We start from the raw sequence: 18,786 nt of genomic DNA on the forward strand, positions 1-18,786 counted from the left end.
GGTTGTGGGCTGGGTAAAGTAGGTCCCAAAGCCCCGACCTCAACCAAATTGAAAACCTGTGGACTATACACTCAAAACCCTGTTCTGTGCCAGGAAACAATCAACTTAAATGAACTCTACCTATTCTGCCAAGAAGAGTTGTCAAATATCCAGCCAGATGTATGCCAGAAACTGGTTGATGGCTACCAAAAGCATCTGGTTGAGGTCCAGCTTATGAAGGGACATTTAACCAAATATTAGAGCCTGTATGTATATTTTTGACTCTTTGTTGTTGAGAGAAGATCCAAAATCAATTCAAATTTGCGTAGGTGATTCTCATTTTTTAAAGTCATTAATAATGTCTGCACCGTGACAAAAGAACTGATCAAAGACATCATTAAAAGCCCCAAACTACCATGACATCCATGCCCACGATGAGTGTATATAAATCTCTGACCACAGCTGTATATTTTAATACATCAATGTCTATTTATCTATCTAGGTAGATAGATCTCTGTCTCTGTCCACACACACAGACACGTACATTGAATTCAGAATATATATTCCACTCTTCACATACTGCTGTAGTAGTATATGTCATATTCCACACTGACTATTTTTAGACAGGAGTCATGTTCATCATTCTGCTTTCTCTTCCTGGCAGGGTTTCTGAGGAGAGTGTTGAGTTCTTTGAGCGTATGAATGCTGTTCTGCAGAAGCAGGAGAATTTGCTCCGGGCTGCACATGCTGAGGTAACACCCCCCCCCCCCTTTTTTTTTCTACCTTTCTGTCTCCGACACACTTGAAGTACATTTTACATGCAGAACATGCAGTGAATCAACCTTTGTCCTGCCATTCAACTCACCAGTACTGTGGGCAGGATGACGCTTGTAGACAGATGGACTGGGGTGAGCAGGGTGCCAAAATAAACAAAAGAACCCTGACAGCTCAGCTGTGACAAACTGCTGTCAGTTTTTGTGTTTAACTCTGTTATTAATATCTTTTCAAAGAGAGCTAAATGTGTTTATTTCCAAAATGATGCATAAGTAAGTGTTAAACAGCAGCATGTGTCACTTGGCAAACTATCATATTGGAATTAACGTAAAGAAATTATTCATTTCCTGGCAACATAGTTCATCCAACACCTTGTTGGATTACTGATGAGGGTTCAAAGCCCTTGTTTCATAAACAGTGAAGGCAAGGGCCGCGCCAGATGATATCCAGTCATTTGTATTGATTGGCATGAATGTGTACAACCAATAACAATGAAATTACAATGACAAAAATGACATTACTCTGTTCTGTAGTTTGACCCAAATGGTGTATGTCACTGTTAGTGAGCCTTAATCTAAAATTAAAAAAAAAAATCCCATTTGGGATATTGCACTGAAGAATGGCTTGTGCTTGTTTTGTTCCAACTACACAAAAACAGGATGTAGAACATCTTTAGCTTCTGTGATGTTTTTCTGTTTTTCTGTGATTTCCAGGTTAGATGAAATCTGGTACAAGACTACATGTGAGGACTCATACACCCCTTTGTAATGAGGATGCTTTAATTACACTGGTCTACAGCTGAAATGCTTCTGAAATAAATGTAGTCAAACTTTGCCAAAATCCATCGTAAATAGCACATTATATTTCGGAAGCAGACAACTTTTTAAAATTTGTAGACCAGTGTTACATCATGTTGGGAAATTAAAATAAATTATGCATGCATCTCATATTCATGATGTCACTCTGTTCACTGCTTGGCTGAGTGAGGTTTAGTAAGTTGGGAGAAGTTAGCTGATTCCCCCAAACTTTAACGTTTAATGTTTTTTTTTTTTTCTCAATAAATAAAAAATCTAATTAATTATTGTATTATGAACATAAAAAATGTGTGTGTGTTGGGGGGGTGTTTGTTAGGTGTACTGTCGATACATTGCAGATGATCACTCAGTATGATTAAAATTTAAATTTTAAAAATTTTAAAATTTAAGTATATTCTCCGGAGTATATGTCACACCAGAGTATAAATCGCATGTGTTAAAATGCTGCTCGAAGAGGGAAAACCCATATACAGTAATGTTCAGAATAATAGTAGTGCTATGTGACTAAAAAGATTAATCCAGGTTTTGAGTATATTTCTTATTGTTACATGGGAAACAAGGTACCAGTACATTCAGCAGATTCTCACAAATCCAACAAGACCAAGCATTCATGATATGCACACTCTTAAGGCTATGAAATTGGGCTATTAGTAAAAAAAGTAGAAAAGGGGGTGTTCACAATAATAGTAGTGTGGCATTCAGTCAGTGAGTTCGTCAATTTTGTGGAACAAACAGGTGTCCCCTATTTAAGGATAAAGCCAGCACCCGTTGAACATGCTTTTCTCTTTGAAAGCCTGAGGAAAATGGGACGTTCAAGACATTGTTCAGAAGAACAGCGTAGTTTGATTAAAAAGTTGATTGGAGAGGGGAAAACATATACGCAGGTGCAAAAAATTATAGGCTGTTCAACTACAATGATCTCCAATGCTTTAAAATGGACAAAAAAAACACAGACGCGTGGAAGAAAATGGAAAACAACCATCAAAATGGATAGAAGAATAACCAGAATGGCAAAGGCTCACTCATTGATCAGCTGCAGGATGATCAAAGACAGTCTGGAGTTACCTGTAAGTGCTGTGACAGTTAGAAGACACCTGTGTGAAGCTAATTTATTTGTAAGAATCCCCCACAAAGTCCCTCTGTTAAATAAAAGACATGTGCAGAAGAGGTTACAATTTGCCAAAGAACACATCAACTGGCCTAAAGAGAAATGGAGGAATATTTTGTGGACTGATGAGAGTAAAATTGTTCTTTTTGGGTCCAAGGGCCGCAGACAGTTTGTGAGACGACCCCCAAACTCTGAATTCAAGCCACAGTTCACAGTGAAGACAGTGAAGCATGGTGATGCAAGCATCATGATATGGGCATGTTTCTCCTACTATGGTGTTGGGCCTATATCGCATACCAGGTATCATGGATCAGTTTGGATATGTCAAAATACTTGAAGAGGTCATGTTGCCTTATGCTGAAGAGGACATGCCCTTGAAATGGGTGTTTCAACAAGACAGTGACCCCAAGCACACTAGTAAATGAGAAAAATCTTGGTTCCAAACCAACAAAATTAATGCCTCACAGATGTGAAGAAATCATGAAAAACTGTGGTTATACAACTAAATACTAGTTTAGTGATTCACAGGATTGCTAAAAAAGCAGTTTGAACATAATAGTTTTGAGTTTGTAGCGTCAACAGCAGATGCTATTATTATTGTGAACACCCCCCTTTTCTACTTTTTTTTTACTAATAGCCCAATTTCATAGCCTTAAGAGTGTGCATATCATGAATGCTTGGTCTTGTTGGATTTGTGAGAATCTACTGAATCTACTGGTACCTTGTTTCCCATGTAACAATAAGAAATATACTCAAAACCTGGATTAATCTTTTTAGTCACATAGCACTACTATTATTCTGAACACTACTGCATAAGTTGCAATGGAGTATAGGTTTCACTGGAGTATAAATTTCTGTATTATCTTTTATTATTAGTTTCTTTTATTTATTGATTTGATTCCAGGAAAAGTAGTAAGTAGTCTTTATAATACTAATTCTTATTAATAACAAATGTGGGATTTTCCTGTGTGTAAGTCACACTGGAGTATAAGTAGCAAAACCTCCCCAACTACTTGAAACATTGAAAACATTGTAAATACAATCCAATTTTCTGTAGTTTCTGGAGTGTAAGTCACACCTGTAAAAAAAAAAAAAAAAAGATGAAGAAGAAAAGAAAAAAAAGCCCTTTTGAAGAGAGGAAAAAGCATATATAAGTCACACCGGAGTGTAAATTGCACCTTTTTTTTTCCGGAATTATCATCTTTTTAATTTGGGATTTTCACTGTCACTGTTGTGTACTTTTTATTATTGGAGTTTATTTTGTTGAATACTCTGATTCCGGGGAAAGCCCTATAAAAAGTAGTTATTCTAATTATTATTATTATCATCAATAACGAAAAAGTGACTTTTCAGAAAATAAGTGCCAAGTCCAGAGTATAATTCACAGGACCTCCCAAACTTGTTAAAAAAAAAAACTGTGACTTGTACTCTGGAAAATGTGGTACTTAAAAATTGCAGCAGACCACCTGAAAAAAATTTTAGTTTTCTTTTAGTCTTTCTTTAAAGGTAGTCGATGCTCATATATTTTACATTTTGTAATATGCATTTATACTTATCAAACATACATATGAACCATTTTTGTTTTTGCGCCTACATTTAACAAGTTGAAGCAAAACATTCAAGACTCATTCTATGCCCCAAAAAGGCATTTTTCTGCTAGATTGTTGTTCACATTTTTTCTTTTTAATCCGTGATAGTTAGCACTTCAGTTTTGCCTGAGTTCCACCTGGAAAGTGCAGCGTATCAAGATGCTGATTAAACAGCATGATTACTGAACAGGCGCGACTTGATCGGGTCACAATGTAAAATATTTGAGTGGATGGATGGTCTTTGCAAAGGTGAAGTGCTCACTATGTGGATTTTAATAAATTTGTGAACATATGTCAAGAGAAATAAGCATTTTGTATGCATAGAATAAAAAACCTAACTTTTGCTTACAGGAAAATGCTTGAAAAATGCAAGAAATTATTTTCATGCTGGTGTGATTTTAATGGTGTGCTGTGGAAAAAGAAAACTGCTGATGTGGTCAATGTGTAGAAAATAAGTTTTCATTCAGCAGTCTGTCTCCACACAGTGCCACAGAGGGGCCTGCACAGTGCCGCCACCCCAGGAGCATGTGGACCAGGCCTTTATCCCCGACAGAATCAGTCGCACTGAGGTGTGTTAGTGCGGTGCTCATTTTTAAAGTCAAATGAACACAATGCACTCATGTTTTGAATGTTATATTTGTATTTTTTAAGAGAATGTTTGTTTTTGTCTGAATGAAGTAAACTGTGTTTCCGTGTAGCTGGACCTGCTCTATGAAGAAGCGATATACACTGTGGTCAACAGGGTGGGAGTACATTCAGCAGAACATGTCAAAAATGACGAAGAGCTGTTTGCATATCTTCGCAAGGTATATGTCTGTCTAGATAGCTGACTATCTTCTAAAATAGTGGGTTTGCAGGCTGTGAATACACTTTTCTTTCTTTTTCTTTCTTTTTTTGTGGTTGTTGTTGTCTGGCCTTTTCTTCTAGGTGTTTGATATGGGAGAAGAAGAGCATGAAATAATTCTTCAAAAAGTCCAAGAATCCAAGGTGGGATGCTTTGTGCTTCAATGCAATGTAATATAATCTAAGTGTTCTTTCACCAGCATAACCGTGAGAGTGGACGCTTACTTTAGAAAAAGAAAAAAAACAACACATTTTTGCATTCTGTGCTAACCAACAGTCTCAATATCAATAATTTAACTGTAATTACATTCATGTCTATAAAACACTCTATGCCTGTTTAATACACACTCGTATAATTTCAAAAAGTAGGTTTAATTTTACTTGTATAATCACTGAAAAGCAAATTACGCTGCAGATGCAACAAGGTTGCTTGCCAGTTTTTCAGCTATGAAAGCATAAATGTTAAGATGTTATTTTTCAAAAATGCTGCAACACAGTTTTGAAACTTGAGGGCTTTTTTTTTTTTTCTTTTTTACTGTTACAATTATAGAAGCATTTCCAAGACCTCGGTTGTGCAGCCACAGGTGGCGTTTTTGTGCATTTTGAGACATTACTCAGTCATTGTGTGAACCGTTCAATAGTAATAAAGTGAAAGCATGGCCCAGAGAGCAAATGCTTGACTGCACTGGTGTCCTTGGAGACACTTTTGAGATGTAAGACTTGTAAAGCCAAAGCTGCTTTGAAATGATTGCTTGTTGTTTGCTTTCATCGATTAACGTCTTTCAAATGTCTTTTAAAAGTGCGTCATTTTGCGTGCGTCACACAATGTGCAAATGTTGTGACAATCAATGATTTTGTCCTCGGTGACACACTGAGGCTTTTAACAGTGATTTTTTTTAAATGGTGTGAGGTTACTAGTAAATTAATAATATTCTCTCCACGTTTCTACAATATACGTTTTACACTTTCCCTGAGTAATTGTTGACCAATTGAACTCTGTTATATAATTTTAATGTATGGAGGATACTGAATCCTAATCTAAAGCAAGGTCTACCTTCAAAAATGTAAACCAATTCCTAACTCGCCAGTCTTGCATTTTGGTGATATTTTGATAATCGTCTCATTGTATGGACTACGCCAATGGTGTCCAAACTATTCCAGAAATGGCCGAGAGGGTGGGTGCAGGTTTTCCTTGCAGCCACTGACTTCAGCAGGTGATTTCACTGATTAACATCCCTTTGAACAGGTAGGACGGATGGATGGATGGATAGCTTTATTATCATTGTCATTACAACAGCGAGATTTCCACATTCACATTCCACAGACAAACAGCAATTAATCCACAATTATTACTTGTTTACCGTAATAATGGCACACATCAGAATTAAGACAACACATATATATTTGACATTGTTTATGTGCTCTAAACTTGAAACAGTCCGTTTTCCAAATTGAGGCGATTTGAGTGTGTGGTAGCCGCTGCAACTGGAGTCGCACCGCCGCCAGCTTGGGGGGGAACGAGGACCTGCCGCAGCTAAAAACCGCGCAGCCCCCGCAGGGGAAGGGGTGGCATGAGCGGTGGCCGGGATGGGGTCTGTGATGGGGGGAGCAGGAAGGGAGGTGAAGGGAAAAAAGGAGCATGCTTCAGTCTTTTGTCCATGTGTAAGTCTGTCATCTTATTGTCTTTGTGGGTTGAGATAAGAATGGAGCCGAATAATCTACCAAGGCCTGAATACATTCCTCTGGAGGTAAACAGTGGGCAATTTGTCCTTCAGATTCAATAAGCCTGGAGTGTTGTGGTTGAGCAGTGAAAAACACTTTTTTAACAGTTCCACTTGAACAACCAAATCCCAATTATGAATTAAGAATATTCCCAATTATGAATTAAGAATATTCACCTCAACTTCAATTGCAAGGCATGCATCTGCTCCAAGATGTTATCCAATTTGCATCTGAGTTCAAGAGTCATCACAGTCTAAGAATGCACTGCCTTGCCAACCTCGTTAATCATGACGGACAAGCGAGGGGCCGTGGTTCTTGATGCCACCATCTTGCCAATTTTCAGGTAGATCAGGGTAGCACATAAGCCAAAAAGTACCAGCCCTGCTACAATGAGACCAAAAATGAATAAATCCTTGATGTCCTCAACAGAGAAAGGCGCCAAGCATGCCACACACCAAGAGCTCCAGGAGTCGAGAACATAGCCCGCAGGATGCGTTCCATCTGGGCAGGTAGGATCCCCCAGTCCTGCCCTTTTTGTTGAAAAAATGGTGTCAATAGCATTCAGAGACCAGGTGATCAATTCCATGGTAAATCCAATAGTAATCCAATAGATCCAGTATCCAATATAATTTGAGGAATTCACAGTCTGTTGAAGTAGGGACTTGAAGGTTAAAGCAGAGATAAGGGAGAGTGGAGGAGATGCGACCGCCCTCGTCGGAGTCCCAAGCTGAGTTCATCAGTGAAATCACCTGCTGAAGTCAGTGGCTGCAAAGAAAACCTGCACCATCTCGGCCCTTTCTGGAATAGTTTGGACACCACCAGACTAAGTAATACTAGAATTTGAAATTGCACTGGACATAAGGTTTCATTCTATGCTGATGATCACTTGCCTTTTGTTTTAGATCATATTAATTCATACCCCTTATCATTAATTTATATACACTCAACAAAAATATAAACGCAACACTTTTGGTTTTGCTCCCATTTTGTATGAGATGAACTCAAAGATCTAAAACTTTTTCCACATACACAATATCACCATTTCCCTCAAATACTGTTCACAAACCAGTCTAAATCTGTGATAGTGAGCACTTCTCCTTTGCTGAGATAATCCATCCCACCTCACAGGTGTGCCATACCAAGATGCTGATTAGACACCATGATTAGTGCACAGGTGTGCCTTAGACTGCCCACAATAAAAGGCCACTCTGAAAGGTGCAGTTTTATCACACAGCACAATGCCACAGATGTCACAAGATTTGAGAGAGCGTGCAATTGGCATGCTGACAGCAGGAATGTCAACCAGAGCTGTTGCTCGTGTATTGAATGTTCATGTCTCTACCATAAGCCGTCTCCAAAGGCGTTTCAGAGAATTTGGCAGTACATCCAACCAGCCTCACAACCGCAGACCACGTGTAACCACACCAGCCCAGGACCTCCACATCCAGCATGTTCACCTCCAAGATCGTCTGAGACCAGCCACTTGGACAGCTGCTGGAACAATCGGTTTGCATAACCAAAGAATTTCTGCACAAACTGTCAGAAACCATCTCAGGGAAGCTCAGCTGCATGCTCGTCGTCCTCATCGGGGTCTCGACCTGACTCGAGTTCGTCGTTGTAACCGACCTGAGTGGGCAAATGCTCACATTCGCTGGCGTTTGGCACGTTGGAGAGGTGTTCTCTTCACGGATGATGCGAAGGAGATGTGTTGCACTGCATGAGGCAAATGGTGGTCACACCAGATACTGACTGGTATCCCCCCCAATAAAACAAAACTGCACCTTTCAGAGTGGCCTTTTATTGTGGGCAGTCTAAGGCACACCTGTGCACTAATCATGGTGTCTAATCAGCATCTTGGTATGGCACACCTGTGAGGTGGGATGGATTATCTCAGCAAAGGAGAAGTGCTCACTATCACAGATTCAGCCTGGTTTGTGAACAATATTTGAGGGAAATGGTGATATTGTGTATGTGGAAAAAGTTTTAGATCTTTGAGTTCATCTCATACAAAATGGGAGCAAAACCAAAAGTGTTGCGTTTATATTTTTGTTGAGTATACACACACACCAGAGGTGGGACGAAGTCACTGTCAAGTCATTCTCAAGTCATCAATCTGCAAGTCCTAAGTCAAGTCTCAAGTCAGCTTGAAAACAGTTGGTGGTCATTAAGACATGAGACTTGACTTGGGACTTGCTGATTGATGACTTGAGAGTAACTTTGTCCCACCTCTGATGTACAGTATATCAGTCGATCACATTGATTTTATTGCATTTTAGACCTTTCACTGAAGTATCTTCTTCTTCTTCACAGACAGCCAGTTTTTTCTTACGAGTTTCTGTTATGAAAGCAAAGAATCTGATGGCCAAGGATGCAAATGGTAAGAGAATATAAAATAGCTTTTTCAAATGGAAAAGTAATTCATTTTATATGTACTATTCACTAACAAAATCATTGATAAATGACATCAGAACCCTAACCCTAACCCAGACACCTTTCATTTATTCGCTTCATATCCAGCAATAATGTGTGCAGCACTTCATGTAACATGTTTGTTTAAAGGTCCTATCTCACTCCAGTTAACGCCGTTTTTTTAAAAATATATATTAGATTATAAATCATTTCTTCCAACATTTCCACGGTCTTTATTTCTTTCCAACTCTCTGAAATCAGATTTGGCATCCTTGGCGAGACTCGCCGGTGTCCTGCACATTGCAGTTTAGCTTATGGTGTGATGTGACGCGGCGGTACAAACCACAAACACTGCCGGTTGTACACTTTTGGGAGAGGCAACAGGCTTTATTAAGTCCACACAAATGGAAAACATAGAATCCATGGTTAGATCTGTTTTTTAAAGATCATCTTCACACTGAGCTTTGCTTCATTTTGGCAGTCTGTCTGAGCACCATTTAAAAAAAGCTTCCACTTCCCTCCTCAGAATCTTATCGTTGGGAAAACTGTTCACCTAATAAACATCACGAGTGTTGCTGCTGCATCCTCCCAAAACACACTTGTTCACCATTGTTTGGCTTTGATCATGGAGAAACTGGGAAGAGCTGACATTTACCGTTTGGTATGTTTATGTACTTTGCGTCAAAAATTAACACTGCGTAAACGGATTGTTGACAGAACTAATATTTTTGGAAAAATTTGTGATATTATCTAACAACAGTGAACAATGGACGTGGTGCAATGCACCATGACAGTTTGGTTTTTGGGGTTTTAAATGTTTTTGGGGTTTTAAATGTTGTTCTTGTGGTTCATGTTAGTTTAACAGTATTATTAGTGTTACTGATTTATTGTGTTTTTGTAGTTCAATTGGTTTAATCAGTTCAGTGTCATGTTGCTGTTACGATGGTTAAATGTCATGTTACCGTTACCATGAATGAAAACTGTAATGCTTTTGATGTCTTCCATCACTGTCTCTGTTTGTGGGTGTGTAAAATTAAAAGCACCTGCTTGCAGCAGAATGCAGAAAAGACAAAAAGCTGTGCATGCTTGCATGCATGTGCATTACTTTGATCATGGACAAACTGGGGAAAGCTGACATTTGTCATTTGTTATGCTTATCTGTTTTGTGCCAGTGATGAATGCCACCAAAACAGAAAGTTGATAGGACTAATATTTTTGGAGAAACTACAGATATTTGCTAACAACAATGAAAAATGTGATAATTACATTTTGGACTCGCACACACCATTCCAGCAGGGGGCCTTAAATTGTCTATATATTAAAAGCATGTGTGAGTGTTTTATTTTATTTAGTAAGTTTGTGGTGGCCAAGTGGTTAATGCACTTGGTTTCAGTGCAGAAGGTTCCCGGTTCAAGTCCCACCTCTGCCACATTTCTCCATGTAATGTGGAGTTGCGTCAGGAAGGGCATCCGGCGTAAAACTTGTGCCAATTCAACATGCAGATCCACCTTGGATTTGCTGTGGTGACCCCGAGTGCAAACAAGAGAGCAGCTGAAGGGACTTACTAATGTAAGTTCATAATAGAATTGTAAATGTTGTGTGGGCCGCTGAAGAGGAGGTACTGCTGGCCCACCACCACAAGATGGCGCCCTGCTTGAAGTGCGGGCTTCAAGCACGAGAGGGCGTCGGAGCAACCAGGAGTGACAGCTGTCACTCATCATCCGTACCAGCTGTCACTCATCCACTACTCATCACCACCACCATAAAGGCCGGACTGCAACTCCACCTCCCCCGCCGAGAAATCAGCTACCATTCAGGTAACTTTCTCTGCTGACTCAAATCATTGAGTGATAACCTGAACTTCTTTTGCAGCCGTTATCCTGTGGTGTTCGTCCTTATCTGTGGGATTGGCGTTTGGTGTGACAGCGACGGCTTTGCCTCACACCCCAAACCAGATAAGTGGTTTAAACAGGAGCTGCACGAGTGTGTGATTGGAGGTGGAGGTTCTCCCTCCTTTACTGAGCACTGACTGTGGGAGTACTGAGTGTGCGAACTCACACTCATCAGGACTGTCTCTGTTTTCTGCCAGCAGTACCGGGTCTGACTGCTGAAGACAGCGGCCACCTGGGGCGCAGGGCTTGGCAGCTCCGGTGTTCTTCAGCTCCGTTGGTGGTGGAAGCTGTGTGGGGATCCAGCTCTTCTCTCGCCAGGCGTCTTCTATCGTCGAGCCTGCCCACACGTCACCTGGTGTATGATTGACAGTCCACCATATTGTTATTGTCTGTACGTTGTTGTGCGATTCACAACATTAAATTGTAACTTTTGGCTTATCCATTGTCCGTTCATTACCGCCCCCTGTTGTGGGTCCGTGTCACGTCACTTTCACAACAGGATTTCTCGGTCAGCGTCATGGATCCCGAGGGGCGTCAACCATTGCTTGAACAGCCAATGGAAGAGCGAGGTGCACAGGCACCAGCAGGAGGCGTGTTGGGTGAGCTGCAACACATCTTAACCGCCTTTACCGCTCGGTTGGACTTAGTTACCGAGCAGAGCAGTGTTCTCAATCGTAGGATGGAGGCTCCCACCGCCCAGGTGGAAGCGCGTGCTCAGGGCGCTGCTGCAGCACCTCCTCCTGCTGACCGTGTGCCAGAAACAGACATTCCGCTGGTCGTTCAACGAACCCCCCCACCTTCCCCTGAAGCATACATAAGCCCTCCGGAGCCGTACGGAGGCTGTGTGGAGACGTGCGCGGACTTCTTGATGCAGTGCTCGCTCGTCTTTTCACAGTGTCCCATCATTTACGCGTCAGACGCCAGCCGGGTGGCTTATGTGATCAATTTGCTTCGAGGAGAGGCACGCGCCTGGGCTATGGCGCTTTGGGAGCAGAATTCACGGCTCCTAACGGTTTATACTGAGTTTGTGAGGGAGTTCCGACAGGTGTTCGACCACCCTCATAGAGGCGAGACCGCTTCAAGTGTGCTGCTGTCGATACGGCAGGGGCGTCGGAGCGCAGCGAAGTATGCAGTCGACTTCCGCATCGCGGCAGCACGAGCCGGCTGGAATGCTGTTGCGCTCCGCGCCGCCTTTGTAAACAGACTGTCTCTGGTCCTTAAGGAGCACCTGGTGGCGAAGGACGAGCCGCGGGATTTAGATGGGCTTATCGACCTAGTTATACGGTTAGACAACCGATTAACGGAACACCGACGGCAGCGAGACAAGAGGCGTGGTCAAGTACACGCCGTCCCTCTTCCTCCCGGGTCTGAAAGGGAGCCGACTTCCCCACGCTCCACTGCCAGGGCTCTCCACGTGACAACAGCTCCCCCTGCTGACGTTGCTATGGAAATGAGCAGGGCCAAAAAACGATCAGATCAGAGACAAAGGAGGCTGATCCATGGAGAGTGTTTTCTCTGCAGCTCTACTGAGCACACACAGAGAGAATGCCCCAAACGGTCAAAACAGCAGCACTCGTCCTTAGAGACTGGGCTAAGGGTGGGTCACAACACCCACATGGGGAAACCCCGACGATCTGCACGAATCCCAGTCACGATCCTGAGTGGGGATCTAACCCTTCATGCCCCAGCACTGGTGGACACGGGGTCGGAGGGGAATCTGCTGGATAGCAGATGGGCAAAGGAGGTTGGGCTCCCTCTAGTGGCCTTACCGTCACCATTGTCTGTGCGGTCACTAGATGGCACCCTTCTTCCACTAATCACACACCAGACTCAGCCAGTGACTTTGGTGGTGTCTGGGAATCACAGGGAGGAGATTGTGTTTTATGTAACACCTTCTACCTCCCGAGTGATTTTGGGTTTTCCATGGGTGTTAAAACACAATCCCCGGATTGATTGGCCATCTGGGGTTGTGGTTCAGTGGAGCGAAACCTGCCACCGGGAGTGTTTAGGATCCTCGGTTCCACCCGGTGTGACAGCTAAGGAGGAGGTTTTAGTCTCCCCCAATCTGGCGGCGGTGCCGGCTGAGTACCACGACCTTGCTGACGTCTTCAGCAAGGATCTGGCACTCACGCTGCCCCCGCACCGTCCGTACGATTGTGCCATTGATTTGATACCGGGCGCTGAGTACCCGTCCAGCAGGCTGTACAACGCCAATCAATGGTGACCTACATCCGGGACTCGTTAGCTGCCGGGTTGATCCGGAACTCCACCTCCCCGATGAGTGCTGGTTTCTTTTTTGTGGGCAAGAAGGACGGCGGACTCCGTCCATGCATTGATTACAGAGGGCTGAACGAGATCACGGTTCGCAACCGATACCCGTTACCTCTGTTGGATTCAGTGTTCACGCCCCTGCATGGAGCCCAAATTTTCACGAAATTGGATCTTAGGAATGCTTATCACCTGGTTTGGATCCGGGAGGGAGACGAGTGGAAGACGGCATTTAACACCCCCTTAGGTCACTTTGAGTACCTGGTCATGCCGTTTGGCCTCACCAATGCGCCCGCGACATTTCAAGCATTGGTTAATGACGTCTTGCGGGACTTCCTGCATCGGTTTGTCTTCGTATATCTAGACGATATACTCATCTTTTCTCTGGATCCTGAGACCCATGTCAAGCATGTACGTCAGGTCCTACAGCGGTTGTTGGAGAACCGGCAGTTCCACCGCACTTCTTTGTCCTTCTTGGGGTTCATCATCTCCTCCAACTCCGTCGCCCCTGATCCGGCCAAGGTTGCGGCGGTGAGAGATTGGCCCCAACCAACGAACCGTAGGAAACTACAACAGTTCCTTGGTTTTGCAAATCTCTGCCGGAGGTTCATCAAGGGCTACAGTCAGGTAGTTAGCCCCCTGACAGCCCTGACCTCCACAAAAGTCCCCTTCACCTGGTCGGATCGGTGCGAAGCCGCGTTTAGGGAGTTGAAACGCCGGTTCTCGACTGCACCGGTTCTGGTGCAGCCCGATCCCAAGCGCCAGTTTGTTGTTGAAGTGGATGCCTCTGACTCAGGGATAGGAGCCGTGCTATCCCAGAGCGGGGAGTCCGACAAGGTTCTCCATCCATGTGCCTACTTTTCCCGCAGGTTGACCCCAGCTGAACGGAACTATGACGTCGGCAATCGGGAACTTCTTGCGGTGGAGACACCTGTTGGAGGGAGCATCGGTACCATTTACGGTTTTCACGGACCATTGGAACCTGGAGTACATCCGGACCGCGAAGCGTCTGAACCCCAGGCAAGCCCGCTGGTCGCTGTTCTTCGGGCGTTTTGACTTCCGGATCACCTACCGCCCCGGGACAAAGAATCAATGATCTGATGCCCTGTCCCGGGTGCACGAAGAGGAGGTCAAGACCGAGCTGTCAGACCCCCCTGAAACCATCATCCCCGAGTCCACTGTCATGGCCGCCCTTACCTGGGATGTGGAGAAGACCGTCCGGGAGGCCCTGACACGGAGCCCGGACCCGGGGACCGGTCCGAAGAACAAACTGTACGTCCCACCAGAGGCCAGGGCTGCGGTCTTTGACTTCTTTCACGTTTCCAAGCTCTCCTGTCACCCAGGGGTGCGAAGGACCATGGCAGTGGTCCGGCAGCGCTTCTGGTGGGCGTCTATGGAAGCCGACGTCCGGGAGTATGTCCAGGGGCAAAGCCGACCACCACAAGGCCCAAGGCCTCCTCCAGCCTCTGCCTGTGCCTCGTCGCCCCTGGTCTCATATCGGCCTGGACTTTGTCACGGGCCTCCCGCCGTCCCAGGGAAACACCACCATCTTAACGATAGTGGACCGGTTCTCCAAGGCGGCCCCCTTCGTGGCCCTCCCGAAGCTCCCGATGGCCCAGGAGACTGCAGACCTCCTGGTCCACCACGTCGTGCGTCTGCATGGGATTCCAGCAGACATTGTCTCAGAACGTGGTCCTCAGTTCTCCTCCCAGGTCTGGCGGAGTTTCTGTAGGGAACTGGGGGCCACCGTCAGTCTCTCGTCTGGGTACCACCCCCAGACGAACGGGCAGGCAGAGCGGACTAACCAGGAACTGGAGCAGGCCCTCCGTTGCGTGACCTCCACGCACCCGACGGCCTGGAGTGACCATCTGGCCTGGATCGAGTACGCTCATAACAGCCAAGTCTCATCTGCCACCGGCCTCTCCCCATTTGAAGTGTGTTTGGGGTACCAGCCCCCATTGTTCCCGCTAGTGGAGGGAGAGGTCGGGGTGCCCTCGGTCCAGGCCCATCTGAGAAGGTGCCATCGGGTGTGGCGTACCGCCCGCTCTGCCCTGCTCAAAGCCCGGATGAGGGCCAAGAACCATGCAGACCGCCGGCGTGCCCCGACCCCTGCGTATCAGCCTGGGCAGGAGGTTTGGCTTTCCACAAAGGACATTCCCCTGCAAGTGGAATCCCAAAAGTTGAAGGACAGATACATTGGACTTTTCCCCATCCTCAAAGTTCTCAGTCCAGCCGCAGTGAAGCTGAAGCTGCCAGCTTCACTGCGGATCCACCCGGTTTTCCATGTGTCACACATCAAACCTCACCACGTTTCACCCCTCTGTACCCCCGGACCGGCGCCGCCTCCTGCCAGGATCATCGACGGGGAACCGGCTTGGACCGTGCGCCGGCTCCTGGATGTCCGTCGGAAGGGCCGGGGGTTCCAGTATTTGGTGGAAGGCGCCCGTTGAGGGGGGGGTCCTGTTGTGTGGGCCGCTGAAGAGGAGGTACTGCTGGCCCACCACCACAAGATGGCGCCCTGCTTGAAGTGCGGGCTTCAAGCACGAGAGGGCGTCGGAGCAACCAGGAGTGACAGCTGTCATCATCATCCGTACCACCTGTCACTCATCCACTACTCATCACCACCACCATAAAGGCCGGACTGCAACTCCACCTCCCCGCCGAGAAATCAGCTACCATTCAGATAACTTTCTCTGCTGACTCAAATCATTGAGTGATAACCTGAACTTCTTTTGCAGCCGTTATCCTGTGGTGTTCGTCCTTATCTGTGGGATTGGCGTTTGGTGTGACAGCGACAGCTTCGCCTCACACCCCAAACCAGATAAGTGGTTTAAACAGGAGCTGCACGAGTGCGTGATTGGAGGTGGAGGTTCTCCCTCCTTTACTGAACACTGACTGTGGGAGTACTGAGTGTGCGAACTCACACTCATCAGGGCTGTCTCTGTTTTCTGCCAGCAGTACCGGGTCTGACTGCTGAAGACAGCGGCCACCTGGGGCGCAGGGCTTGGCGGCTCCGGTGTTCTTCAGCTCCGTTGGTGGTGGAAGCTGTGTGGGGATCCAGCTCTTCTCTCGCCAGGCGTCATCTATCGTCGAGCCTGCCCACACGTCACCTGGTGTATGATTGACAGTCCACCATATTGTTATTGTCTGTACGTTGTTGTGCGATTCACAACATTAAATTGTTACTTTTGGCTTATCCATTGTCCGTTCATTACCGCCCCCTGTTGTGGGTCCGTGTCACGTCACTTTCACAACAGTAAATACATTAAAAATACATGGATGACACAAGAAAGTGAAAACATTTCCATTGTGGTCCATTTAAAAATCAAATAACAAAATAGAAGTAAAAATATAATAATAATAATAATAATGTGTATATGATAAGTACATAAACAATTTTTAAATACATTAAGACAGTAAATTAACAGGAAATAATAGGGTTGAATTCTTCTCAAAACTGCTGAGGTCTAAGGTTCTAAACCACATTCCAACTCAAAAACCTTGCACAATTTATTATCACCCTTGAAAAATGTCAGCTACCTATTTTATAAGAACTACTCAATCTAGAGGTCATAGATCCCCACGGGCAACACACTAGTTTGGTTCAATATTGTCTCTGTGTGGGCACTGCCCAGTAAGATGTCAAAGTCCACATTTCTCACAGCTTCATGTTTCTGAGCGTTTATCAGCAGCAGGTGAAATCAGGCTAAATTCCCCATGTTTATGAAAACTGTTTATTTCGAACATTTGATACAACAATTACAAGATAGATCAGTGAAGACAACAACAAAAAGTTCCTACTGTGTACCCAACATGTCCGAAAAGGGGTAGGGTGAAGCATAAGCATATGTTTATGACATATGGTACCAAAAATAAAGAGCAATGCATCAATATTTTCATAATTCTTGATTTATTAAGAATAGTCAGCTCATTTGACATTTCATTTACTAGCGATATGCACTTTAAGCTCAGAAAGGTCTGCATTGACGACTTTGCACTGTGTTTGTTCAGAGGCATTGATTTATTGTGTTATTCCACAGTAATAGGTGACAAGTTGGTCAATCTGCCAATAGTTTTGACACAGTAGTGATGCGGTTGCTTTCTTACTGTAAAACTTCAATTCATGATGCAAACAGATCCACTTTTCCCACAGCTATATGTGTTCATATAGTCATATGTTTCATAGACAAAGTTGCTGCTACAGTCCAAAGTGTCTTCACTGTGTTGCTGCGTTGGATTTTACCCCAGTAGATGAGAAGGTCGCCTCCTTGTGCCTTTGAGTTGTGGGCATGAAAACTCTGACTGTTGTTTGTGCGTATGCGCTGAACAGCAGTTTGGAGTCTTCAGCCTTCTTGGAGTCCCTGGCTGGAGTACTGCATGGGCCTCCAGTGGGGATCCATTGTTCTGGTGAAGGACTTCAGCCCACATGTGGGCAATGACAGAGACACCTGGAGAGGTGTGACTGGAAGGAATGTCCTCCCTGATCCCAAACCCAAGTGGTTGTTTGCTATTGGAGTTCTGTGCTAGTCATGGACTGTCCATAATGAACACCATCTTTGAGCATAAGGTTTCTCATAAGTGTACACAGTGTCAGAGCATCCTAGGCCGAAGGTCGATGATTGATTTTGTGATTGTATTATCTGATAAGAGGCTGCATGTTCTGGACACTCGGTTGATGAGAGGAGCAGAGCTGTCAACTGATCACCATCTGGTGGTGAGTTGGATCAGAAGGTGGTGGAGGACTTTGGAAAGACCTGGTAAGTCCAAACAGGAGGAGCCCACTGTCTGAGAGATCTTTAACTCAAACCTTCAGGCAGTAACTCTCAAACACCGTGGTGGACACCAGTGGTCAGGGAAGCCGTTCAACTGAAGAAGGAGTCTTGGTGTAACAGATCATAGTTGATTCGTGATTCTTATGGACTGCTGTCCATGGTCTGGCATGTATGTGAACCATGGATTAATTGCTAAGTTTACATAATAGTATGATGTGTCATTGGGATGTATTTAAAAAAAAAATTAAGCGATAACTTCAGTAATTTTGAGTGAAGGCAGTGCCACTGTACATTCACATGAAATTACAAACAGCCTCTTGAGACAGCTTGCTGCAGACCCAATGCATTCTGAGTCCAAACACAAAAAGAATCCTTAAAAGACTTCAGGAGTTGAGGACGAAGTGCTAGTTGACTTTTCCCTCTGCAGTCTGGATCCACTGATACGAGCACTGTGCTTACAGTGCGGGTGGAGCCAAGATGGCTGAATGCCAGACCATAATTGTTTCCGAGCATCTGCTTTAGTAGGACCATTGATCTGAATGAATTTGGATCAGTGGGGAGGACTGTGTTTATCTTTAAAGAATTATGAATAAAATTATTATTGTTCCCCTCTCA

The 18,786-nt window shown here is 44.6% G+C and overlaps 1 protein-coding gene across 1 annotated transcript in view; it reads left to right on the forward strand.

Annotated features, from left to right (window-relative positions):
• Positions 1-18,786, forward strand: part of baiap3 (BAI1 associated protein 3) — a 127,825-nt gene that overhangs the window by 35,725 nt on the left and 73,314 nt on the right. The window contains 5 exon segments of the mRNA XM_034190164.1: positions 644-731; positions 4,751-4,834; positions 4,964-5,071; positions 5,193-5,252; positions 9,141-9,207. Of these exon segments, the coding sequence (XP_034046055.1) occupies positions 644-731; positions 4,751-4,834; positions 4,964-5,071; positions 5,193-5,252; positions 9,141-9,207 (407 nt within the window).

This window comes from Thalassophryne amazonica, chromosome 16 (genome assembly GCF_902500255.1).
Source record: "Thalassophryne amazonica chromosome 16, fThaAma1.1, whole genome shotgun sequence".
Lineage (NCBI taxonomy): Eukaryota > Metazoa > Chordata > Actinopteri > Batrachoidiformes > Batrachoididae > Thalassophryne > Thalassophryne amazonica.